The sequence below is a fragment of the Rattus rattus genome, chromosome 15 (assembly GCF_011064425.1).
Source record: "Rattus rattus isolate New Zealand chromosome 15, Rrattus_CSIRO_v1, whole genome shotgun sequence".
Classification (NCBI taxonomy): Eukaryota; Metazoa; Chordata; class Mammalia; order Rodentia; family Muridae; genus Rattus; species Rattus rattus.
The window spans coordinates 22,184,467-22,210,734 of record NC_046168.1 but is presented as its reverse complement, the minus strand read 5'-3'; the positions used below and the strand labels follow the sequence as shown (position 1 = coordinate 22,210,734).

Genomic DNA, 26,268 nt, shown 5'->3' with positions numbered 1-26,268 from the left:
ATTAGAATTACAAGTGTGTATCAACACAAGTAACAGCTCTGGCTGTCCTGGAACTCACTTTATAGGACAGGCTGACTTTGAACTCACCGAGATCTGCCTGCCTCTGCCTCCCAAATTCTGGGATTATAGAAGTGCACCACTGGGCCAGGCTAGATAGCTAAAAATATTTGAAAATAACCTGAAAGTGAAATTAGTCATTGTACTGATATCTCTTCTTTGATTTTCTTCTCGTCATTTTCCCCCCCATTTTTCTTTCACTGATGTTTTTGTCTTTGCTTGCCTGCAAGGGAGGATTTACACAGGGAATAGTAGATTTACACAGGAAGTAGACTCGAGTCTTGATGAGTAAGCCTGGTTCAGAACCATGGAGAGCAACAAAGCCATTCCCAACCTGAGAAACACAATTTGGACAGATGGTGTTCTAAGGTTTGTCTATTTGTTTGTTTTAATTTTTGAGAGATGGAGGGAGGGAAGGAGGAAGAAGAAGAAGAAGAGGAGAGGAGGAGGAGGAGAGAGGAGGAGGGAGGAGGGGGGAGGAGGGGGGAGGGGAGGAGGAGGAGGGGGGAGGAGGAGGAGAGAGGGGGAGGAGGAGGAGGAGGAGGAGGAGGAGGAGGAGGAGGAGAGGAGGGGGAGCCACATTTGTTCCCTGTCCAGATGAGGGTGGTCCAGATGAGGATTCTGGGAACTGAACTGTCACCACCTGAAAGGGTAGCAAGTATTCTTAACTACTGAACCAGCCCTGGTCTTCCTTTAAATAAGAATTTGGAACAGTACCAGGAGGTACTTGAAGGAGTATTTGAAGTTTCTGCAAATACCTGTCTGTGTCTCACTGGATTTTGATTGAATGGCTATGCCTTTCCTTACTGAACCATCTCACTGACCTAAATAGTCTTAATTTTTTAAATTATTTTATTAACTGTATCTGTTTCTGTCTGAGTCATCTCACATGGAGTCATTTGAAGAGAATTCTGAATACTTGTAAAAAAAAAAATTCCAAGAAAACAGTTTCTCCAAAGCACCAAATTGTTCTGGGGATGTTTTTGTGCTCCTCCAAGGCATAGCAAACAGGAGTGAGTTTACTTCAGAGTATTTATTACAACTGACTATTGTTATTTGTTCATATGCCTCTATGGGGAAAAAACATGTTTTTGTAGTGTGCAACTTGTCCATGTGATTGTATATGGGTCGAACACATGAGAACTTTACTCATGTGACTTTTCTTACCCCTCAGAGTAGAAACTGCCTGATTCTCTGAGTAAAGGTTGTATCATGGTTTGGTATGTACGGCCCCCATAGACCTGTGTGTTTGAATGCTTGGCCCTTGGGAAGCAGCATCCTTAGGAGGTGCGGCCTTGTTGGAGGACGTGTGTCACTGTGGCTTTGAGGTCTCCCATGTCAAGCCGTGCTCACTAAGGCACACAGTCAATTCTGCTGCCTCCAGACCAAGATGTAGGACTTTCACCTCCTTTCCGGTACCATGTCTGTCTCCATGCTGCCATGCCTCCCAACATGATAACAGTGTACTAAACCTCTCAACTGTAGGCAAGCCCCATGAAATGTTCTTCCTTTATAAGAGGTACCTTGGTCATGCGATCCCTAAGACGGTTGGCTATTGCATGAGAGTTGAGTCTGCCTCATATGTCACCTCCACGCTCCCTGGCCCCATTGCCTATAGGTCAGTAAACACCTGCATAGGCCAGAAGAGGCTTCGGATCCCTTAGAGACGCTGTCTGAGCATCTACCAGACTTAGGCTCTGGGAATCAAACTCTGGGTCTCTAGAAGAGCAGCAAACACTCTTAACTTAGCTGCTGCGTCACAGCTCAAGGCCCACAAACAGTTTTTAAAACAGTTCTATTTATTTTCCATGTATGGGTCTTTTGCCTGCATGCAGTCTGTGCACCAACTATGTAGTGTTCAGATGGCCTTGGGTCCTCTGGAACTGGATTGCAGACGGTGTGAGTTGCCGTGTGGGTGCTAGAAAGGGAACCTGGGTTCTCTGGAAGAACAGACAGTGCTCTTAACAGTCGAGCCATCTCTGTGTGGAGCATGTGGACCATGCCACAAGAGGAACTGGAGGAACTGGCAAGGTGGAGCATATTCAAACCCCGGAAATCTCAAAACCTGAGACTGGCAGGAACTCTCTCCCTATTTCCATGCCTGCCTTGAAACGTGTAACCAGGTGACTCCCAACCAGGTGGTCACAAGTAGTCGGTCGCCCACTCTGCGCCTGGAATGCTTCTCCATGCTAATTAGGCATCTCAGTACCTTAGCTTCCAGCCAATGACCTTTCCTCACTGTAAGGGTCCATGATTCACCGAAGAATGACACTCCAGACTCAATGTAAATGCAAAGAGTGTTTTATTCTGCAGAAGTTCAGCACGCTGGGGTCTCCCATTACCAAAATAGAGAGACATCCAGTTGATCTTGCAGGCCTGATTTAGAGCACATCAGGGAATTCTGGGGTAGGTCACCTCTATGTCCATCTGTTGGGTTTATCTCGTGTTCCTGGAACTTTGATTTTACTGGGCTAAAGAGGGAAGTACGTGAAAGAGATGACTGAGAGATAGTTTGAGCATGTGGATCTGGTTCTGTTGCCCACGAGGGCCCACAGAACAAGGTGTGTGTGTGTGTGTGTGTGTGTGTGTGTGTGTGTGTGTGCGCGCGCGCGTGTGCGTGTGCACGCGCCCTCAACCCCCGAGCACGTGCGCGTGCGCACAGGCATGGTAACTTCTGCCTAGGGACCACGCAGAGAGGGAGACAGCCGGGAGAGTGCAGCCTGCAGACCGCATGGCAGAGTAGCAGCTGGAGAGACCAGATCCGGCTCTTGGGAACTGATAGCAAACGATCCACTTCAATTTTTGCTGCAATGTTCGTGGACATTCCATTACCTGGGTGTGGGGGCTGGGAACTTGCTTGAGAGGTCTGGAAACTGCTGCTGAGGAAATCTGGAAACTGCTGCTGTCTGATTGTCCTTGCCCCTCAGGCCAGGCAGCAGGCAGCTTCTTTTTTTTTAATCTTTTTTTTTTAAGATTTATTTTATTCATTATATATAAGTATATCGTGTCTGTCTTCAGGGGGCATCAGATCCCATTATAGTTTGTGAGCCACCATGTGGTTTTGCTGGGATTTGAACTCAGGACCTCCGGAAGAGCAGTTCAGTGTTCTTTTTTTTTTTTTTTGGTTCTTTTTTTTGGGCTGGGGACCCGAACCTGGGGCCTTGCCCTGGCAAGCGCTCTACCACTGAGCTAAATCCCCAACCCCCAGTTCAGTGTTCTTAACCACTGAGCCATCTCTCCAGCCCGCAGCTTCTGAGGTCTGGACTTGCCTGGAATTGCCCAGTTCTCGGAAACAGAGATTTAGGCCTAGTCTTCTTAACTGCCAATTTGAAGCTTGTCATGGAATCAGCCTAGACTTCTCACCACCCTGAATATTCTCACCCTCAAACGATATAATCCTTGGTTCACCCCGAATAAAGTATATACATTCAACGTACAAGCTAAACTAGACTCAGAGAGTTGCTTCATTAAAGGTCATTGGAGAAGGCCTTCACCTAAAAGAGCTATAACACTAAGATTCTCGGAGAAGGCCTTCCCTCTCCCAGAACCACAACATCGTCCAGGAGGGGCTTCCTGCTTCCGGTCTGGCAAGTAGCAGTGTCTAAGGCCTCAGAGGTAAGAAGCAGATTTCCTACCCCACCCATTTCAGGCTTTGCCCTGTCCTTTCCCAGCTGGTGCACTGGCAGCATCCGGATGCCCTGGGAAAGAGAAGCAGAGCCTGGAACCACATCTCTGCAGCTGCTCTATGAAATCCTAATCCTTGGGAAGTGGAAGCCAGAGGATTCGGACTTCAAGGACAAAATGGCGTGGGCCAGAGGCGAGGTTAGCACAGTAGCAGAGTATTGTCAAGTAATAATGAAGCTGTCTGATCCCTAGAACTGCTAAAGAGTATGAACCCACACGCAGAGTACAGGTTTATTACATGTGAGCATTGTACACACACACACACACATACACACACACACACACACACAGCACACACACACATATATATTGTGCGTATATGTATGTATTGGGTACTAGATTGAACCCAGAACCTTGTACATGCCACTGCATACATATCCTACCATTGAGCCGCATGTCCCTGCCCTGATAGAACTAATTCTCCACCCCCCCTTGTCTGTGTGTGCGGTGTTAGGGATTAAACCTGGAGCCTTCATATCTTAGGTAAATGCTTTACCACTGAGCCTCATCCACAGCCTATAGATTATATAATTAAACCTTCTTTTGTGTCAAAGTTTTCAAGTAGCCTATCCTAACATCTCTGAGTGTAGTTAACTTAAAATTCCCCCTTTCATGTGTGTAGGCAGTTTCCCTGCATGTATGTCTGCACCATGTGTGTGCAGTGCCCACAGAGGGCATTGAATCCCTGGAACTGGAGCTGTAGTTGTCTGTGAGTCGCTATGTGGGTGCTAGGACCTAAACCTGGATCCACTGGACGAACAATCAGTGCTCTTAACAGCTGAGTCACCTCTCCATCCCAAATAAATTCTAATCTACAAATATTTTCAGGGTCCCTAACTTCCAATGCTTTGATGTAGAGGTATATAGGTATTCTCTATGAGATGACTATGCATTTGAGAATTATCCATTTTTTACCATTACAAATTACAATGTTCAACAGCACCATCTGCTGGTGGAAAAGGTGAGCGCAAGTGCAGTTCTGCTCCTCACATTCAAACCCGAGTAATTAATTACCGTGGGCTGGAGAGTGGACCTAGTCTTCACTTTTAAACGAATATACGAACATCTAGCCTCAACTCAGACTATATGTATATGACGTGTGAGTGTGAGCGCGGCACTCGTGAGCCACCGTGCACACGCAGAGGTTAAAGCACAGCTTTGTTGCAGTGGTTCCTTCCTTCTGCTAGGTGGGTCTTGGGTTCGAATCAGACCATCAGGTTTAGCAGCGAGCGTCCTCACTAGCCTCTGGTCCCAACCTTCTTTTTAAAAATATTGTCGAGGAGCTGGAGAGACGGCTCGGGAGCTAAGAGAACTTGCTCTTGCAGAGAGCAGAGACACTCAAACCGTCAAATAAAATCTTTAAAAATAGCTGTGGGTTTATTTTTATGTTACCCAACAGAGGCCAGAAGAGGGTGATAGATCTCTATGAACTGGAGTTATATTGTGGTTGTGACAATGGACACTGGGAATGAAACTTGGGTTCTCTGGTAGAGCAATATTGGTCTATTATAAATAATTTATGTGTATAGATTGCTTTGCCTGCGTGCATGTTTATGGGCCAGTCTCTCTCATGCCAGAGGAAGGTGAAGAAGCTGGAAGAGGGTACAGGTACTGTGAGACTGGAGTTCCAACCACTTGTTGTAAGCCACCAGGTGGCTGTTAGGAATCAAACCTGGGTCCTCGGAAGCAGCAGTCAGTGCTCTTAACCACTGAGCCATCTCTCCAGACCTCCTACAGCAGTGTTCTTAACTACTAAGTATCTTTCTAGCCTACTGGTTCTCAACTTGTGGACTGTGACATCTGGGGGGGTCCAACAACCCTTACACAGGGGTTGCATCATATATCTTACATATCAGATATTTACATTACGATTTATAACAGTAGCAGAATTAAAGTTATAAAGTAACAATAAAACAATAAAAAGTAAAAATAAAAGTAACAATAAAAATAATTGGGGGGGTCACTACAACATGGGACACTGTATTAAACAGTTGCAGCATTAGGAAGGTTGAGAACCATTGATCTAGTCCCTACCACCAACTCTCTAAGCATAAGTAAATAATGTGCAACTCAGAAAAGAGAAAAATCTTGTAAAGTGACAAACGCATTGTTGTGACACTGTGTTAGTTAGGGTTACTATTGCTGCAATGGAACAGCATGACCAAAAGCACCTTGGGGTGGGAAGGATTTATTTGTTCACTGTTCCACATAACAGTGCGGGATGAAAGGCAATGAGAGCAGGAACTTGTAGGCAGGAGCTGATGCAGAGGCCATGGAGCAGTGCATTGCCTTGCTCTCCAAGGCTTGCTCAGTCTGCTTTCTTATAGAACCACCTACAGTGGGCGGGGCCATTCCCCATTGATCGCTAATTAAGAAAACTCCTTATAGCCACATTTTATGGAGGCATTCTCTCAATCGAGGCTCCCTGCTCTCTGGCAACTCTAGCCTGTGTCAAGTTGACATCAAACTAGCTGGTACAGACACGATATGTGAGTGCAAGCTAAAATGTCTGCAGGTACACTCAGGACAAGGAAACTTGGTGGGAAGGCAACATGCTCGTGGGGAGCCCTGTGGGATGCAGCAGAGCTAATCCTGTTTCTGGCATCATGTCGACTGTCCAGGAAAGTCAATTGCCTCATGGTTACTTCCTGTATCAGAAAATTGGTGACCGAAGGTGGTACAGGGAGTCTCAAGGATGCAGCTTTTCTGAGTCATCATCCACGCAGGTACAGGTATTTTGGTGATGCACGTGCCATCTGTGTCCCTCTAAGTAGGCCTAAGTATGTTCCCGTGTTCAGTTCAGCACGCCTGATGGAATGGTTTCGTTAGTTGTCGTGGTGGTTTGAATGAAAATGGCCCCTGTAGGTCCACAGGGAGGTGGCACTATTAGGCCTTGTTGGAAGAATTATGACACTGGGGACTGACTTTGTGGTTTCGGATCCTCAAGCCAACTCTGTCACTCTTTCTTTCTGCTGCCTTTGGGTCCAGACGCAGAACTCTCAGCTACTTTTCCAGCCCCATGTCTGCCTGTGGCCACCATGCTTCTTGCTCTGGCAGCAATAAAGTAAACCTCTGAACAGTAAGCCAGACTCCATTAAGTGATTTCTGTTATAAGAGTTGCTGTGGTCATGGTGTCTCTTCGCTTCAGTAGAATCCCTAACTGAGACAGCCAGCTATCAGCAGTCTGTGACATGTTTTCCCATCTCCTCAGGAAGATATCACATGTGTTTGGGTAAGTACAGTCTGTGATATTAACAGTAACGGACTTGCCTAATGACCCAGTTCTGAGAAGGAATCTTACTGCTGAGTTTTGTTCAACAAGTGTTTACTTGTTACCAACCTTGCCCTCTTGGTCTTGAGGGTAACCAAGCTAAGGACATGATGAACTATTCAAAACTGTAAGTAATAGAAGTACAGCCAGTGTCCAGAAGAGGCATAGGAACAGAGAGCATAAGCTGAACCTGCCAGCCCATCCTGCCCAGAGCCTCATTCCCAGCAGTGTGGAGACACCGAGCTATGGCTTCATATGCAATTCTCTTCACTCATGGATTCTTCTGGCTTAGTAACAGGTCCCTGGACCTTAACATTTGCAGGGGCAAAGAGTTTGAGTATAGGTGGACTTTGGTATTGCTATTTTTATGAAGCATCACCTGTCTCAGTGTTTTATAAACATTCTTCTACATCGACCTTCTGATTGGTCAATAAACAGCTAATTTGTCAATTAGCTGGGCAGCAGAAGAAGAAATAGTGGGGACTTCAATTCCACTGGGGTTGGGGGGGGAGAGAGAGGGAGAGAGAGGAGGAGGGAGGAGGGAGAGAGGAGGGGAGAGAGAAGAAGAGAGGAGAGAGAGAGAGGAGAAGGAGAGGGAGAGAAGGAGGAGAAGGGGAGGAGGGAAGGGAGGAGGAGAGGGGAGGGAGGAGGAGCATGAGGAGGAAGAAGAGGAAGGAGGAGGAGAAAGGGAGAAACAGGGTGAGGCAGAAGGTCCAGGAGGAGTCACTGTGGAAAGCCCAGGAGGTCAGGTCACCAAGGGCTTCTCCCATGAGGACATACATGGAGCAGAGCAAGCCAGGGCAAGACTCAAACTCCAAGTAACACAGGCCCCTGGCTGGGAGGTAAGTAGCCCAGAGCGTTAGAACAGCTCCGAACCTGTTCAGCTCAGGCTTACAGCTTGTTGATAAAAACACCAGGTCTCTGTCTCTGTCTGCTATTCAGGAGCTAACACGGGCCTAGAAGACCCCCAAAGAATTACAGACACAGAATTACAGTATTGTCTAGAACTTGCAGGGTACAGTGGAATGTGGAATTATTGAATGACCCTTTTATGATTTGATTTTGTTTTTAACAAGACCATTTTTTATTACATTATAAAAAAGTAATGGGCAGAGCAGTGACGGAAGAACCGACTGCTTGCTTTGATCCCCACCTCTTTCATTCTGTAGCACTGGACACCAAACCCATGGCTTTGCAGATGCTAAGTGAGCGTTCTGCCCTGGGCTATTCCAGCACCCGAGTCTTCACTCTCAACCAGTACTAGATACCTGTAACCAGCAGGTGGAGAGTTTAACGTCTATCTCTGTTACCAACTCACTCATTTTCTATGGACGCATGTACATATGTATGTAGGTATACCTGGGAGGAGGCTGGCTGCCAAGCCTGACCTCCTGGCCTGGGATGCCCTGGTGCTGTTTGTATTTTGATGCTAATTATGCTTCCCTACGAGGTGCCGCCTAGGATGAGGAGTGAAACAGTACTCAGGTGACTTCACGGGGACCTTCTCCCTATTTTAACTTGTCAAATAAAGGCTAGAGCTGGTGACAGTGCAGGGGAAGGGAGAGTGGAGCCAAAGAGGTGGGGGGAGAGAGAAGAGGAGAGAAGGGGACGGTGGAGAAGGAGGAGGAAGGAAGATGGAGCTGAAGCACGTGGCCTGGAGAAACTGCAAGTTTATAAGGGATCTCAGAGCTAGGAATAGAGTAGTGCAGTGGCAGATCTGGTCAATCTAGGCGCGCAGCTTGTATTCATATTAATTGTGTTTTCTTTCTCCAACTTGGGTTGGAGAATTTACCACAACACTCTTAGTCCCAAGACCCACATGTAGAAGGGGGAAAAAAAAGGTTGTACTGACCTCCACATACAAATCATTGCATGTGTGTATATGGGCACCTGAACAAACACAAGTAAACATTTATAATGAAATATTGAAACAATATTTGGGCCTGTGATGTGCTTCAGTTGTTAGAATGCCTGCCCAGCACACACAAACACCTGATTTTAAATCTTTCACACCACATGAAATGGAGGGATTCTAGCACTGAGGAGGTGGAGGCCAGAGGATCTGAGGTTCATGGTCATCCTTGACGGTACAGTGGAGGACAGCCTGAGCCTGTCTCAGAAATTAAGAAACAAATAGAATGCTATTGGTCATAGACTCTGAAGGCCCTCATCCAGAGATCCCTGTGTCAGAAGTGGCTATAAAGATTTTTTTAAAGAATTATTTATTTTATGTATATGAGTACACTGGTCATACCAGAAGAGACAGATTGTTTCACATGGTTGTGAGCCACCGTGTGGTTGCTGGGAATTGAACTAAGGACCTCTGGAAGAGCAGTCAGTGCTCTTAACCGCTGAGCCATCTCTCCAGCCCCAGCTATAGAGATTTCTGTATGGTTGCCTCTAGGTAAAAAATGAGTCTGTCTTCAGTAGTAAAAGAAATAATTATTGAGCAGAGGCATTCTTAACAATCACAGCTATGGAAGAAGGCCACCTGTGGTTATGGAGAAGCTGATGATTAGTTTGTGGCGTGATGATTAGTGTGTGACTTTTATATTTGGCTGGTAAACATTCCCATCTCTAGTTCGATAGTCAAAATTCTATCTTCCTTCCTAGAAGAGCAGAGTTATGACATGACTGGCCAATAATAGCTAACGTCCCTAGAACTTGATTGGCTCAGGGAAAGCCATGGGGTGTGAGTGGACCAGATTAGAAGCATTTCCTGGGATTGACAGACTGATGCTGGGAGTAAATTTGTTAAAGTGAGAGTATGGGGTCTGGCCGTGTGAGCAGGCCCTACACTGGGTTCCAGAGGGGTGAAGACAGAAGCAGAGAAGCCAGGGGAAGACTCCTGCTGACGAAACTTGGGGCTATGCTTAGCAAACCCCATTTCCCTTGAGCTGCATTTCTCTTTTACCTATTTATGGTTTAAGCTACTATAACCTTAACTTCTGCCCAACCCCATTTAAAACACTGGAAATCAAACTTAGAACTTCACATATGAGACAAGTGTCCTACCACCAAGCTATATTCCCAGCATGCTTTATATTTATTTATTAAGATAGGATCTTATGTGGCCTAGTAGAAATCTCAGAATCTCAAATGCTGGGATTACAGGGGTCAGCCAACACGTGCTCCAGGCTGGCCTTGAACCTGTGCTGACACTCCTGCTTCTGCCTCCCAGCTGTTGGGGGTTATAGATGTAGTTACCACTACCTGGATACAGTTTTTGATGTTAAGTGCGGAATCTCATGTGTTCTAGACTAACCTGAAACTTGCTATGTAACTGAAGATAACCTTGAACATCTATCTATCCGCCTTCACTTTTCATGTGACAGGATGACAAGCACGTTCTACTACGCCCAGTCTACATTTTTTCCCCCAGCAAGGATCTTATCGTGTATCTCAGCGTTGCAGGATATTTGTTCACACTGTGAAACTGGGGATTGTGTTGTTACTGAAAAGACAGCTTTTAGTTGCGGTGTGGCTCAGCCCTTAGCACATAGCTTTCAACCCTCTGGCTGGAACGTGCCCAATTCAGCCTGAGGCTGAGAAAGAAGTCAGATTGAGTCAGTTAGCGTGGAGAAGAGTTTTGAGCTAGAACAAGAGCCAAGCTGACCAGGAGCCACCGCTCAGAAAGAGCTAGAAAGGATGATCTTACTCATCAGCAAGTCTCGGAGGCTGAAAATATTCTGGGCCTCGGTGACATTGTAAAGAGGCTAGAAGATTCCAGGACTAGGTAAATGAATTACACCAGGCAAATAAAAGTTACCTTTACATCTCATACTGACAATCTTGGCTTCAGTCTGGATTTTTTTTGACAGCTGTGGAACTCCATTTGCAGACAAGGCAGGCCTTGAACTCACACAGAGCTGCTTGCACCTGCCTCCTGAATGCTGGGACTAAAAGGTCAGTACCACCACACCTGGCAGTTCCTGCCTGGAATTACTTGGTTGGAATTACTGGCATATGCACCGTGCCGGATTTTAACTTAAAAAAAGATTTATTTATATGTACATGTGTGTATATGTATCTGCGTGGGTATGTGTATATGGTACAGGTGCCCTTAAAAGTCAGGAGAGGGTGTGAGGTCCCCTGGAACTGGAGTTACTGACATTTGTGGACTACCAGATGTGGGTGCTGGGAACTGAACTCAGGTCCTCTGAAAAAGCAGTAATTGCTTTTAACTACTGTGTCATCTCCTCATCCTCATTAATTTTTGTTTTGATGTTGCAAAACTCTTGATTATAAAGCCTGCTACCACTGGGCATGATGGCACACAGCTTTAGTCCCAGCACTCAGGAAGCAAATAGATCTCTGAGTATGAGGCTGGCTAAGGATACAGTCAGACTTCAAAAAGTCTGTTAAGGATTTCTACAGGTTAATAGTACTTTGCCAAGAACCGAGCAGGATAGGAATACCCCCCCCCTTTTTTTCTTGAGACATGGTTTTATTGTATACAGTCCTGACTGGCTTGTAACTTGATCCATAGACCAGGGTGATTTTATATTCACAGAGATCTACACCCCTCAGCTAATGGTCGGCTCCTGGGCCTAGTCTCTAGTCTGGTAAAACTCTCTGTTCTGCATTCTGTCTGTGGCAAGCCTCTGGTAATTCCCTTTTTGCAATGTAGGTGTGGGTCATGTGATTATGGGGACTGGCAAGTCTGAAATGTGCAGTAATGGCCAGCCAGCCACACAGTATACAAGTACTGGCTTCTCCACCTCCATGAAGTAGATACTCTTAAAAAAGAAAAGGAGAGGTGGAGCTGGGAGTGGTGGTGCAAACCTGTAACCCCAGGAACTGGGAGGCCGAAGCAGGAGTTCCAAGAAATCCAGACAGCCAAAACTTCACGTATGAGAGACAAGTGCACGGCATCCCTAGCATGTGACTTAAGAAGATTAAAAAAAAAACCAAAAAAAAAAAAAAAAAAACAACAACAACAAAAAAAAAAAAAAAAAAAAAAAAAAAAAAAAACAAAAAACCCCAAAACCTGTCATTTGAGGACATCTTTTCCCAGAGATCCAGAAAAATGCAGTTTCCCTTTAATACTCCCGACGAACTAAAGCAACCTCAATAGCACACTTTCCTGCTCGGTGGTTGAGCATATACTGGCAATCCGCTTCTAAAAGCATGAGGGTATTCAGAGGATACACAGCCAGTCCTGGGCACCTGCGGAGGGAAGCCTAGGCACTCTCTGTCCACACCCCTTCTCTATCACGCATTTGCAATCCCGCAAGGAAAAGGCGGAGCGACAGGTCAGAAAGTAGCGCGAAGTTGCTTACTGCAGGCAGGTAGGATCTTTGGGAGGACCGAGAAGGTCAGGTTTGACTGAATGGCTTGCCAACACCTAGACAGAGTTGCTGGGCACCTGCCAGAAAACCTAGCCAAAAGAAGAGTGCCGCCCCGCTCAGCCACGCCCACCCTCCCACGACCGGACTCCAGCCCAGCTCAGGGAATCCACTCGTCACAGTATTTCCGGTTCCAATCCCCCAACCGGCTTCCGTCGCTCCCCGTTTCCCAGTCATCAGCTCCGGCCCCGCCCCTATCGCCTCTTTGACACAGTCACGTGAGGCGTGCTCGCAGGGCCTGCCGGGAATAGTACTGCCGGCGGGTCAGGGTTCGGCCCAACATGGCGGTTCCTGTCGGACAGTGACCAAGGCTTTGCCGAAGGGAGGACTGAACGGCGGTGGTCGGCGTCCCCACCTGCCAGGGTGGGATGCAAAGCCTCGGAGAGCGCTGAGCGGAGGCAGGGACGGGCTCAGGCCCCGAAGGTCGAAGCAGCGGCGGCTACTCGCAGTCGGCTGCAGGCTCCGGAGTGGGGCCGCGCCCGGCCGGGCAGGCGGCGGCGGCTGCGGCAAGCTCGGCTCCGAGGCGGGGCGGAGGCCGGGCGCCCGGCCGCGATCATGGCCCAGTGCGTGCAGTCGGTGCAGGAGCTCATCCCCGACTCCTTCGTTCCCTGCGTCGCCGCGCTGTGCAGTGACGAAGCCGAGCGGCTCACTCGCCTCAACCACCTCAGCTTTGCCGAGCTGCTCAAGCCCTTCTCTCGCCTCACTTCCGAAGGTACGTGGTGTCCTTCCTCGTTCACCAGGCTGAAACCAAGTTGTGGCCGAGAGAAGGAAGTTGGGAGCAAGTAGAGAACAGAGGGGCGGCGGCCCGGGGCTGCGGCCGGACGAGGGGCGGCGAGCGTCTGTCAAGAAAGCGCGCTCCTGACCTCCGGGTTTTCTAGGCGCTTTCTTCCTTGGACGAACCGGGTCGTTAAGTCGTGAAGATAAACTTGAGCCCCGACACAAGGGAATCGAGACTGTTGTTAGCAGTCACCGAACAGGATTTGGCACTTACTAGACAAAATAGAAAGATGCAGCTTCCGAAACGGAGTGTAAGAGTGAAGATCAGTCATGTCCCCCTGATCGAGTATTAAATTGGACTTTCAGTTATGTCGTTCGTGACATTCGTCTAGCCTTGAGGTTCACCTCTTTCTGAACTTCTGTTTGGCTATTTACTTTTTTCCTTTTGACCATTCAAACAAGTTAATAGCTATGCAGGAGTTTGCCCAATCTCAAGAAAGCAAGCAAAAAGTCCTACACGGATAATAAAGAATGGGAGCAGCGATGTAGCTCACTTGGTGGAGTGCTTGCCCATCGATTGGGTTCTCAGCACCACATAACCTTTGCACACCTGTGATCCTAGCACCGAGGGAGAGGCAAGAAGTTGTTTAAGTCTTTCTTGGGCTCTGTATCATGTTCGAGGCCAGCCAGGTGCACATAAGACCTTATCTACAGAGAAAAGAAAAAAGTTAAAAGTTAAAAAAAAAGAATAAATTGTAGTTAACAATGTAGATGTTTAAGTCGTTTAGACATACGGCTAGAACAGTGCAAATATTTTGTTCATATTGATGGTTAATCATAAGAAACGTATTTATATTTAATAATTACTTGCCTTAACCAGCTTTATTATTTGTTTTTGTTAATTGTTAAGATGGGTTTTACTATACGCCAGGCTGATCTGGAACTCAAACCCCAGGCAATACTGCTGTTTCAACCTCTCGAGTGTTGAGATTACAGGCATATGAGCCATCACACTTGGCTCTTTCTCCAGACCTTGATTTTTTTTTTATTAAGGAAAAAACTAAATTATACTTATAGTCTTATTCAAGGGGTTAGAGAGATGGCCCAGTGGTTAAGAGCTCTTGCAGAAGACCAAATTTTGATTTCCAGCATCCATGTGTAGTGGCTCAGAACTTTCTGTAACTTTTAATTCTGGGACCAGTCTAAAACATACACACACACACACACACACACACACACACACACACACACACACACACAGACAGACACACACAGAGACACAGAGAGAGAGAGAGAGAGAGAGAGATATGAAAGAGACAATTTTTAAAAGTTAAAAACTTTTACTTAAGTATATTCCAAGTATGGTTTAACTGTTGTCTTTCAAACCAAACCTAGCTAAAAAGAGCTGGTGAAGTTCTTTGAAATTTAAGTTCTGTTAATGCTGAAGGGCTGGTTTTCTTGACAAACTTGTTAGCTAAATGGCTGTGGTGTTTATTTTGTTAAAGTGCTTATCCACAGTCAAATAGTGCTTTATTGTTGATTCACAGGTTTATGTGCCTCAGACAGTCTTTTGGAGCCTTACAAGTTATCTTTGTAGTTAGGGTGGAAGGAACTACCCAGAAAACCATACCGAGGGCAGAGAGATGGTGCAGTGGTTCGAGCACAGGCTGCCCTGCAGAGGACTGTAGTTCCATTCCCAGCACCCATTTGACAGCTTATATGTGTCTATAACTCCAGTCCTGGGGGATTCAGCACTGTCGTCTAGCACAGCCCTGTTCACAGATGTACTTACATACGTGTAGATATACATACTCATAAAACTAAGCAAAAAGACCTTGTTTGTTTGTTCGAGACAAGGTCTATGTAGTCCTGGTCTACTAAATAGACCAGGGTGGCTTTGAACTCGGATAGACCTGTCTGCGGGTGGAGGGAAATGGACTGATGAGATAGAGCCCCGGAATCGTATAGCACTACACCCGGCTAATCCAAACACGAGAATTCTTGGGTTCTCTCCACCTCTTCAGCCTGTAGTTTATTCACTGTTACACCCTTCCTGTGCTTTATAGCAGTGGTTCCCAATCTTCCTATTGCTTCGAAGTGTTAATACAGTTCCTCATGTTGTGGTGACCCCAGCCTTAAAATTATTTATTGCTACTTCAAAACTGTAATTTGGCTACTGTTAGGATCATAATGTGAATATTTGATACACACACAATGCCTGATAAGTGATTCCCAGAGGGGTAGAGACCATTGCCCTAGAGTTGCCATGAACAGCAAATGCATTCGAAATTATTCTTTTGGGAATGGAGTTCATAGGTCTGAGTATTAGCTCAGATTGACTTCTATTTCTCTTTGTAGCCCAATGTAGCTTCAATGTTAGATTCTCTTGCCTCGGCCTCCTGAGTGTTGGGGCTGCAGGTGTGTATCACTATGTTTTGGTTTTAGTTTATAGTCTTAAACCTTCCCCTGTTCCCTCTTCTGAGGGTCAGATTCTGGGTCCTCCACATGCTAAGCAAGGGCTGTCTTGTTGAGCTACATTCCTGGCCCCTCTACAGTCTTAAATGATTAAAATGAGGTCAGTTGGACTTTGTGTGTGCTCTTTCTTGTGTTAGGAAAAAGCTGTAATGCTAATACTTTAGGTTGTGTCCTGTAGCTTTCCTTTCAGTCGTGGAGTCTTTATTGTTTCACCATCTGTTATCGCTGTTATTTTGGAGCAGAGTTGGTTATGTTGCTCAGGCTGGGCGTAAACTCAGCATGTAGCCGAGGCTGACCTCTAGCCCATGCTGATTCTCCCACCCAGCTTGCTACGTGCTAGGACTACAAGTGTGCACCACTACTTAGCTGTTATTGTCCTTTTAAAATTGAGGACAAAGAAGTATAGAAATAATAGCTTATCTGCAGTTTTATATCTAGGAAAGATTTAAAAACAGACAGTGTGATTCAAGATATTGTGATCATCTAATCTCCTGAAAGTGCTTAAAATTACTTATTTATACTAGAGAGCAAGGTCTCTTGTAACCCAGGCTGGCCTTGAACTCTTGATCTTTCTGACTTATGTTCTAAGCATTAGAATTACAAGCATGTGCCACCATGTCAGGGCTCATGAATATAGTTAAAATTTTTGGTAGGCATGATGAAATATATAAAGGAAAAAGTAGCAAATGGAAATGTCCTTTCTTTTGATGCTGAATATTGAACTCGGGACCTCTTGCACTAACCATTTTTTTCCACTTGGTGGGATTCCCCACTCTGGTGGGATGAGTTCTAGTAATCTAAGCTGTTTAACTCATGCATTTCTAAAGTTTAGGCAGATTTGTTTTAATAGATATCCAATAATGGGATAGCTCCCAAAAAGCTATAATGAGAAGTTTTGCATTTTTTTTGTTGCAAAGTTTTTGAAATTTTGTGTTTTCACTTCAATATCCTTTCCTGTGAGTAGGTGCATTTTTTAGAGGCTCAGTCTTCTGTGGTGTGGCAGTTCCCTTCATTGGACAGCGCAGTGATGGGGTGAACTGTCTGACTACTTCCGTTTCCCTCTGCAGCATGGGAAAGACCAGAAAGGAGTGCAGTGAGATGATTGATTGATAGGAAAAGCAGTCACTGCTTACTCAGGGCTCTGGAAGGAACGAGGGTAGATTGGTGTCTTCGTGTCTTTTGTTGTTCCTGTGATAAGACACTCTGACCAAAATCAGCCTAAGAGAGAAGGGGTTCATGTCAGCTCACTCGAAAGTATAGTCCATTGTGGGAGAGAGTGACGACAGCAGGAGCCTGACGAGTCAGGGGTCAGGAATCAGGGAAGGTTGCAAACTAGAGCTATCTTTCCCATTTTATACAGTTCAGTTTCCTTCAAGAGACAGTTCCTTTTATAGTCAAGATGGAGTAACCATCACAATCAGGATAACCCTGTAGTGGCATGCCCAGTTTTCAGTGGTTGCAATTAAGACTGGCATCAAGTGGTTAGTTAGGTCAGAAGGTATAAATTGTAGTCTAGTGGTTAATGTCAGGAAAACTGTCTTCTGGGGTACAGAATGCAGAGGAGAATCCAGGAGAAGAGAAGCTTGAATTTTATTTAGGAAGGGGCTTTTAGATTTCATCTAGTGGTAGGTATGAATTCTTGAGAAGGCCATTTTGGTAGGTCATTGAGTTTGTAGTTTATAAAGTTTCATACTGAGTTCGTATAAATTTTTAAAAAGCTTAAGCTGGCACATGTCTGTAATCCTGTTGTTTTAGAGGAGGAATCAGGACTTCCTGCTTGATGCCAGCTTGAATTACATAGGGAATCATCACTCAAAAAAGAAAAAAAAGTTCAAAGGTGATTAAGATACAGATTACAGTGGCAGCATAAAAAAAATTGGTAGAACATGAAGCTGTGAAGGCGTTGGGAGGAGGTAAGGGAGGTCGGGTGTGGGTGTGATCAGATATATTGTTTGCATGTATGAAATTCTCAGAACTAATGAAAGTATATTTTAAAAGTTGGTGAAACACCCACCAACTTATTGATGATGAATAAAACTTTGGATTTTTCTTTCGTGTGTGTGTGTGTGTGTGTGTGTGTGTGTGTGTGTGTGTGTGTTTTTTTTAAAGATTTATTTATTTATTATATAAGTACACTGTAGCTGTCTTCAGACACACCAGAAGAGGGCATCAGATCTCATTACAGATGGTTGTGAGCCATCATGTGGTTGCTGGGAATTGAACTCAGGACCTCTGGAAGAGCAGTCAATGCTCTTAACCACTGAGCCATCTCTCCAGCCCTGTGTGTGTATCTTTAAAGCTTGTTTTTTTCCTTAGGCAGTAAGTCATGAGAATACCACTTTAGATAGTACAATTTCAGGATCCAAGTAGTAGTAAATCAAGTTAAAGTTTATTTTTTAATAGTTTTGTTTTTATTTTATGAGTGTGAGTATTTCTTCCTGGTCTCTGTGCCCCATTTGTTGCTGGCAGAGATCAGAAGAGGGTTTTGGATACCCTGGAACTGGAGATACACACAGGTGCTAGCCACCCTACACGTGCTGGGAATCTAAACAAACAACACTAGATTTTAATTTGTAGCCTGCAGGTGTATTTGATTTGTCCTGAGTTCTGAGATCAAACTTGGCTCAGTAGTATTTCTAGTAGACTTATCTTTAGGTTTCAGTAGAAAACAGTTTAAAATCATACTGAAACGAAAGTTGCGAGAAGAAATTTGAGCACTATTTTTGTATAGGACCTTGAAAATAGAGTTTAGGCTTCATGTGCATATATATTAGATGATAGGGAACCATTTAAGGTTCTTTGTTTTTAAACCCTGAAGAGAATCAATATACCACTATATTGGCACTAATATACCAGTAAAGCATAGCTACATGCCTCTGTCCTCTCCAGCATCCTTGGAAGTTCTTTGTCTCATACTGATCAGCCAGGGCTTCTTTTTCCCCAGAAAACTTAGCAGGTCCTTTGCATATATATTATGGCTTCCAATTTTTTGAAAAATTTTCATGGGATTCCTGGGTGTAAGAATGTATTTGTCTCTGTGTCATGTGTGTGCCTGTGTGTGTGTGTGCATGCATGTGTGTGCGCACGTGCTATTTTTGTTGTTTGTTTTAGCTTTCTTTTGTCTTTGTTGTCTTTTTTCCTGTTTGGTTGTTTTGTCATATTCGGATTTGTTTTTTGATTATCTTATTGTAGTTTATTATTATTCCTTAGCTGCCTATATGCTTTCTAACTAGAGACAGTATCGATTTGTATGGGAGGGGAGAAACTGGGAGGAGTAGGAGGAAGGAAACCATAATCAGAATATATTGTATGAAATGTATTTCCAATAAAAAATAAAGGAGTAATGCACCCCACCCCAAACAAAACAAAACAAAACCAACCAACCAACCAAACAAACCAGGGCTGGGGATGTGACTCAGTTACAGACTGCTTGTCTACTTCGCATAAAAGCCTGCATTCAGCCCTCACCACCATAAAAGAAAAGCAACCCAAAAAGTACATGGCAGTGAGTCCCCTAACATTCAGTCGGGGATTTGTATTGACCATCTATTTCCAACTTAATCATTCCTTCCTGTTCATTTAATGGTAGTTCTCTAATAATTTTAAATGTATTTTTTGTATCATTTTAGACATATTTAAAGAAAATTTCACTTTAAACATTAACTTTAAATCACAGTTTTGGAAGTGTTTAAATTGATTAAATTTATTTGTATGACAATTAAATTATTAAATTTATTTAAATGATAATAATAGAATGTAATTCTACAGATCTTGAATAATTTTCTACGTGAATTAGGGAAGTTTGGCAGATAAGCCTAGGAAATACCTTTAAAAGGCAGCTTTTTTTTTCTTTTTCTTTTCTTTCTTTATTAACTTGAGTATTTCTTATTTACATTTCGATTGTTATTCCTTTTCCCGGTTTCTGGGCCAACATCCCCTAACCCCTCCCCTTCCCTTCTATATGGGTGTTCCTCCCCATCCTCCCCCATTGCCGCCTCCTCCCAACAGTCATTCACTGGGAATTCAGTCTTGACAGGACCAAGGGCTTCCCCTTCCACTGGTGCTCTTACTAGGCTATTCATTGCTGCTATGCAGTTGGAGCCCAGGGTCAGTCCATGTCTAGTCTTTGAGTAGTGGCTTAGTCCCTGGAAGCTCTGGTTGGTTGGCATTGTTGTTCACATGGGTCTCGAGCCCCTTCAAGCCCTTCCAGTCCTTTCTCTGATTCCTTCAACGGGGGTCCCGTTCTCAGTTCAGTGGTTTGCTGCTGGCATTCGACTATGTATTTGCTGTATTCTGGCTGTGTCTCTCAGGAGAGAACTACATCCAGTTCCTGTCGGCCTGCACTTCTTTGCTTCATCCATCTTGTCTAATTGGGTGGCTGTATATGTATGGGCCACATGTGGGGCAGGCTCTGAATGGGTGTTCCTTCTGTCTCTGTTTTAATCTTTGCCTCTCTATTCCCTGCCAAGGGTATTCTTGTTCCCCTTTTAAAGAAGGAGTGAAGCATTCACATTTTGATCATCCGTCTTGAGTTTCATGTGTTCTGTGCATCTAGGGTAAAGCATCTAGGTAAAGCATTTGGGCAAATATCCACTTATCAATGCGTAAAAGGCAGCTTCTTTAATTTGTCTTCTTTCTCCGTTTCCTACCTTTTCCCACCTCCTTTTCCCTCCTTTTTCCTTTTATTCTTTTCCTCTTCTGTCTTCCTCCTCTTCATGATAAGGTCTCCCTGATAAGGTCTCATATGGGTCAGGCTGGCCTTGAACTCCTGATCGTCTTGCCTCTACCCACACAGTGGAATTGCAAATGTGTACACCATACTTTTCTTTTTTGCTACAACTGTCATAATAATTTAAGTTAAATATCTTTTAGTTGTAAACTTTCCTCTTTTCCTTTTGATATTCAGGGATTAAGCCTTTTGAGGCACCCGTACCTGAAACCTAAAGCATTCCATCTCAACATTTCTTGTTGCTATTCTGTTGTGACAGAATCAACCTAGGAAGAAGGGTTTGTTTTGATCAGCAGTTGAGGGTATAGTTCAGCTTGGTGGGGAAGGCATGGCAATAGTAGGATACAGGCTTACCAATCTGTCCTGTGGGTGGGACAGTGCCATATATATATACAAGGATTAATCCAGTCTAAATTCCACCAATCCTAGATCAGTCTAGATCCTTTCAGTTTGATTGTCACTATTGACTACTGCATATCTGTCCCTTCTCAACATGATACCCAAGTATATCACTTTAAACTATTTTAATTTTTATTTTATTTTTTGACTGCTTGCCTGTAAGTTTGTCTATGCACCACACATGGGTGTTGCAGCCCCTCTGAGGTCAGATGGAGTTGTCTGATCCCCTGGGACTGGAGTTACAGATGGTTGTGGGTTTCCACATGGATGCTGGGATTTGAACTCAAGTCCTCTAGAAGAACAGCTAGTGCTCCTAACCATGGAGTTGTCTCTGTAACCCCCAGTGTCTCACTTTGAAGCCACAGCCTTCTGTCATTTGTCCCTATAGGTACTTCATAATGTAAAATGCATTCAGTCTAAATTCAGAAGCCCTTGTAGTTTGTAACAGTACAATATTCTGAAGTTAAGTGCAAAGTTTCTTCTGAAACACTAGTGATGTATTCACATAAACAATAAAATAAAAATAAAAACAACAGATTACATACTTCCAGTATGGGATGACACAAAATAAACACCCCCATTTCTAAAGCAGGGAATGAGAGTATAGCAAGGATGGTTTGAACCAATGCAGGACAGAAACCCAGCAGGCAAGCATTAAATCTTAAGCTCTGTGTTGGGTGTCTGGGCCTGTGCTCCAGGTCTTTTGTGTACCCCCACCGTTCCTGGTCTGCTATCTGCAGCACATGTAGTCTCTCAAACCAGCTTCACTGTGTTCCTGAGCTTTCCCTAGCAGATGTACCATTGCCCTGGCCTTTTTGTGATATCGAGGAGCTCCCAGTACATCATAGGCTTTCCCTTCCAAGTTTTTCACAGTGCTCTTTTAGGCTCTCTTAGCCTGCCACATACTGCCCTGCCTCGGGGGCATTTTAGAACCTTGGCATAACCTTCCATGTCCTTTTGGTGCTTGCAACGTCCATGCCTATAAAACTAGTAGTGTGTGTGTTGCCAGCTTGAGGCGTATCTTGGGTCCCCTGGACCACAGTTGAATTGTTCTCTGTCCCTTCCAAGACGACTCTAGGGAGATAATTTTTCCTCCAGTTGTTTTTGAGCAGGCCATCCCTTCAGTAGCATTGTTTAGACTCCTTTAGGGAAATTTGGATTATTTCAAGGTATAGTACTAAAAGAGTGGAGCTGCTCTCTGGGTAATTTTCCTATTTCCGTTCAAATAGGTTTCTGTAGAGTGGTAACCATTCATTCATTCATTCATTCTTCCCTCCCTCCCTCCCTCCCTCCCTCCCTCCCTCCCTTCCTTCCTTCCTCTTTCTTTCTTTATGATTACATCTCCTTTCTCTTACCTTTTTTTTTGAAGCTGAGGACCGAACCCAGGGCCTTGTGCTTGCTAGGCAAGTGCTCTACCACTGAGCTAAATCCCCAACCCCACATCTCCTTTCTCACTAGCATGGCTTGTCTGCCACTTTTTATATATATACACATACATACATACACATACACACACACACACACACACACACCCAATATGTGTTTTATGCATATATATGATATATATAATATATAATATATATAATTAGAATAATATGGTACTATATAAGGCCCACTATATTTAGCTGCTTATAGTATTTGATAATTATGGAACAACTTTAAGGAAAATATGTGCAAAATTTGTTCCTAAAGATAGCAGAGATATACCACAATACTCTGGCAGTTCTGTTTTCCTTTATTTTTTTTCTCCCTTTTCCCTTTTCTGTACTATAAATTGTGTGTAAGTGTGTGTATGTGTGTGTAGGTGTGTGTAGGTGTGTGTGTAGGTGTATGTGTGTAGGTATGTGTGTGTAGGTGTGTGTAGGTGTGTGTGTGTAGATGTGTGTGTGTAGGTGTGTGTAGGTGTGTGTGTGTGTGGGTGTGGGTGTGTGTGTATAGGTATATGTGTATGTGTAGGTGTAGGTTCCTGTATGGAGGTCTGAGGGACCTGTGGAAGTTTTTCTCTTCTTCCAATATAGATGTGTGATCCAGGGATCAACTCTAGTCTCAGGCTTGGCAGCAGATGCCTTTACCTGCTGACTCATCTTGCTGACCCCCCTTGTCTTCAGCTTTAAATCCCTTTTTTGAACAAATGGCACACGTTTTTATCACTTGTAAGCAGTGAGTAGTTAACAAGACACAGTCTGGATGCTGTCCGGCTTAATGTTCTCAGCCAATCAAAGTCATTCATTACCTTTGAATTTGGCCTCACCGAAGCTCTCAGGCCATAGGAAGATGCAGACAGTTTCTTTGTCAGAATACAGCAGGAATGACTTCTACCTTAGTTCCTGTGGAGTCTTTCTTCCTTGTGAAACCTCATGTTTTTCTTGGTTATCTGATTTTCCAAATTCCTACCAGAATGGCCTGTTAAACTCCTTTTACAACATTGTAAGGCTTTAAAGGCCAGAGTTCTAAGCCCTGTGACATTCTTCTTGTGAAGAGTCTCAAAGACCTAACAATCATGGTCAGATTTATCACAAATTCTACTTCTGCTGTCAGTTTCATATTAGTTACTTTCTTCACTGCTGTGACAAAATACCTGATTAAAACATCTTAAAGAAGGGCAAGTGTTTTTGGCAGTTTGACAGTCTGAGGGTGTACTCTACTAGGGGAGGACACTGCAGCAGAACAGGAGGCTGGCTGCTTACCTCACATTCACAGTCACCAGAGAGATGAGTGAATGTGGGTGTTCAGCTCACTTTGTCTTTTTTATTCAGCTTAGGACTTGAGCCCATGTGATGTAAGTCAGTCCACATTCAGGGAGGGTCCCCTTACTTCCCCGAATCTATCTAGTCAGGTATACTCAGGTTTGCTTCCTGATGACTCTAGAGCCTGTCAGATTGAAATTACCGACAACTACTATAACATTGATGTAGCATTTGACAGTTATGGAACAACCTTAAAGAGAATACGTGTAAAGTATGTTCCTAAAGGTATCAAAGGTGTGTTATAGCACTCCGGCAATTCTCTCTTCCTTCCTGTTTCTCCTCTTCCTTTTCCCTCTCGGTGTCATAATTATATAGTTGGGAAGTTTTTTTGTTTTTTTGTTTTTTTTTTAACAAGAACAGTTTATTGAATGCACACACCAGAAGAGAGCATCAGATCCCATTACAGATGGTTGTGAGCCACCATGTGGTTGCTGGGAATTGAACTCAGGACCTCTGGAAGAACAGTCAGTGCTCTTAACCACTGAGCCATTTCTCCAGCCCCCGGGAAGTTTTAATTATTGAGGGAGGTCTATATATTTAAATGAGGAAACTATCAGATCAATACAGGGAATACAACAAATACATTTCCATTATTCAACTAGAAAATGTAAAACTTGTTATCTTTCTAAATCTTTGTGTGTGTAAATATGTGTGTTCATGGTATGTGTGTGTATGTGTTTGTGTTTGCAGGGCAGGGGAGAATCTGGGTATCTGTCCTTGTCCTTCACCTTGTGTGAACTAGGTTTTCCTTGTTCACCCCTGCATGTGCCATGCTAGCTGGCCTGTGAGTGTCCCAGTATTCTCTTGTTTCCACCACCATGTCTCTGGTGTCTCATACCTGTTACTCAAGCACTAAAGCAGCTCAGGCCAGAGGCATGCCTGGCTATAAGTTCAAAGCCAGCCCAGATTACAAAATGAGACAAATATTCACAACATATGCTATTTTGATATTTTATTGTTTTTATTTTTATTTTTTTGTTGAAACATTGCCTCATTTTGGACAAATCTAAATGTAGGGGAAACAGGACCTATGGGGAAATCATGACCAGTAGTATTGTGTGAGAGGTAAGTCGCCCCCCCCCCCTTTTGAGACAGCCTCATGTAGCCCAGGCTGGCCCCGAACTCCTGGTCCTCCTACTTCTACCTTTCAGGTGCTGGGATTAGAGGTATGTGCCACTATGGCTGGCTAAAGAGGAAGGCAGTTTATGATTAATAGTTATTTCTTTTGGTTTGTAAGAGAAAATGTAACCAGTTATATTTTGGAAGAATATTCTTTTTCTTTTTTTTTTTTTTATTTGATTTGAGTTTCTTTTGTGTTTGAAAACAGTTAAACCAATTTTGGTTTAGGATGCATTTTACCAAGTTAATTTAAATTTTCTTTCTTCTCTCTTTTTTTTAAAAAAAGTTCACATGAGAGATCCTAATAATCAACTGCATATAATTAAAAATTTGAAGATAGCAGTAAGCAACATTGTCACCCAGCCACCTCAGCCGGGAGCCATTGGGAAGCTTTTGAATGATGTTGTTTCTGGCAGCCAGCCTGCAGAAGGATTAGTCGCTAATGTGATTACAGCAGGAGATTATGACCTTAATATCAGTGGTAAGTAATAAGTGTTACTATTTTTTAAGTGAAAATTTCTTTTGTTAGGAGAATAAATCTCTTTGTCTTAGAAACTTTTCAACCATGTACTTCAGTGTTTACACAGTGTTAGAGCTGGGCCTACAGAGCAGTTCTGAAAGGCTCTCCCAGGAACTTCTGTTTTATTCTAGCACCCATGTAAGTAGCCTAGGGTAATCAATGTTCCATGATAAAACTAATACCAGATCACAGGAGTATGATTTTTTGTATGACTTGATTATTAAATGAAAAACATGATAAACTTTTAATCTTGCTTGGAATTAAGTGGAAATGTTTATAAAATATATGTAAATACATAGTTTAGATATCTTACACTGGTTTAGATAATTTAGTAAATGTTTTCATGATAAGACTTATAAAATATTACATTAATATATAGAATGAGTTAATCTTTGATGTGATTCTCTTTCAGTGTCCAAAAGTCTTTACTTATTAAAAATACATGAGGAGAATTTTTTTTTTTTTTTTTTTTTTTGAGCTGGGGACCAACCTAGGCCTTGTGCTTGCTAGGCAAGCGCCCTACCATGAGCTAAATCCCCAACCCCATGAGGAGAATTCTTAAAAGGAATATTAAAAAGTATGTCATCTAATTACAATCTCTCAGCAGCTTAAAAACTGCCTAAAAAGCAGCCTAAATTTTTTTAAGTTGATATAATTTATATTTTGACACTTTTATACTTACTGGTTATATAGTAGATCTTCCTGTGCCAATGAGATGGCTCAGCTAGTAACATGTTTGCCATGCAAGCCAGATAGCTGGAGTGTATGCCCCAGAACTAACTCGTGGGAATATGGAAGAGAAGTGCCTTTACCTCTAGGTCATAGGCACTGGGACATACATGCAACCCCTCACGTATTATTATTATTATTGTTATTATTATTATTATCATTATTTCATTGTTATTAATAATACAATAATATAACTATTACTATTCAGAACTTGCTGCCGTATGCAGAGAATAGGTTGTAAGTCAGCATGGTATTTATGCCCAGAACTGTCTGTAGAATTACTGTGTTTCAGTTTGCCGTATTTTTCTTTACCATTAGTTTTAATTGCAGCAATATAGATCAGTCCGATTATTTTGTTTTATCTTTTTTTATTTTATAGTTCTGGGACTTATCCCAGGGCCTTAAACATGCTAGTAGTCATTGAGCCACCACTGAGCTATACCAATCAAAACACCAGTCAAAAGAGTTTGAAT

The 26,268-nt window shown here is 43.6% G+C and overlaps 1 protein-coding gene across 1 annotated transcript; it reads left to right on the top strand.

The window, feature by feature from the left end:
• Positions 1–12,560: 12,560 nt before the first annotated feature.
• Positions 12,561–25,390, top strand: LOC116884741 (trafficking protein particle complex subunit 8-like). Its single transcript, XM_032885959.1, has 2 exons — positions 12,561–13,072; positions 24,833–25,390. Exons 1-2 carry the CDS (start codon positions 12,916–12,918, stop codon positions 25,033–25,035), a joined length of 360 nt encoding a protein of 119 aa, XP_032741850.1. The 5' UTR covers positions 12,561–12,915; the 3' UTR covers positions 25,036–25,390.
• The last annotated feature ends 878 nt before the right edge of the window (positions 25,391–26,268 follow it).

Excerpts from the sequence above, each read along its gene's own strand:
- LOC116884741 (XM_032885959.1), top strand. The coding sequence starts at position 12,916 with ATGGCCCAGTGCGTGCAGTCGGTGCAGGAGCTCATCCCCGACTCCTTC. Across the intron at positions 13,073-24,832 it reads CTCTCGCCTCACTTCCGAAG|TTCACATGAGAGATCCTAAT; the intron begins GTACGTGGTGTC and ends TTTTAAAAAAAG.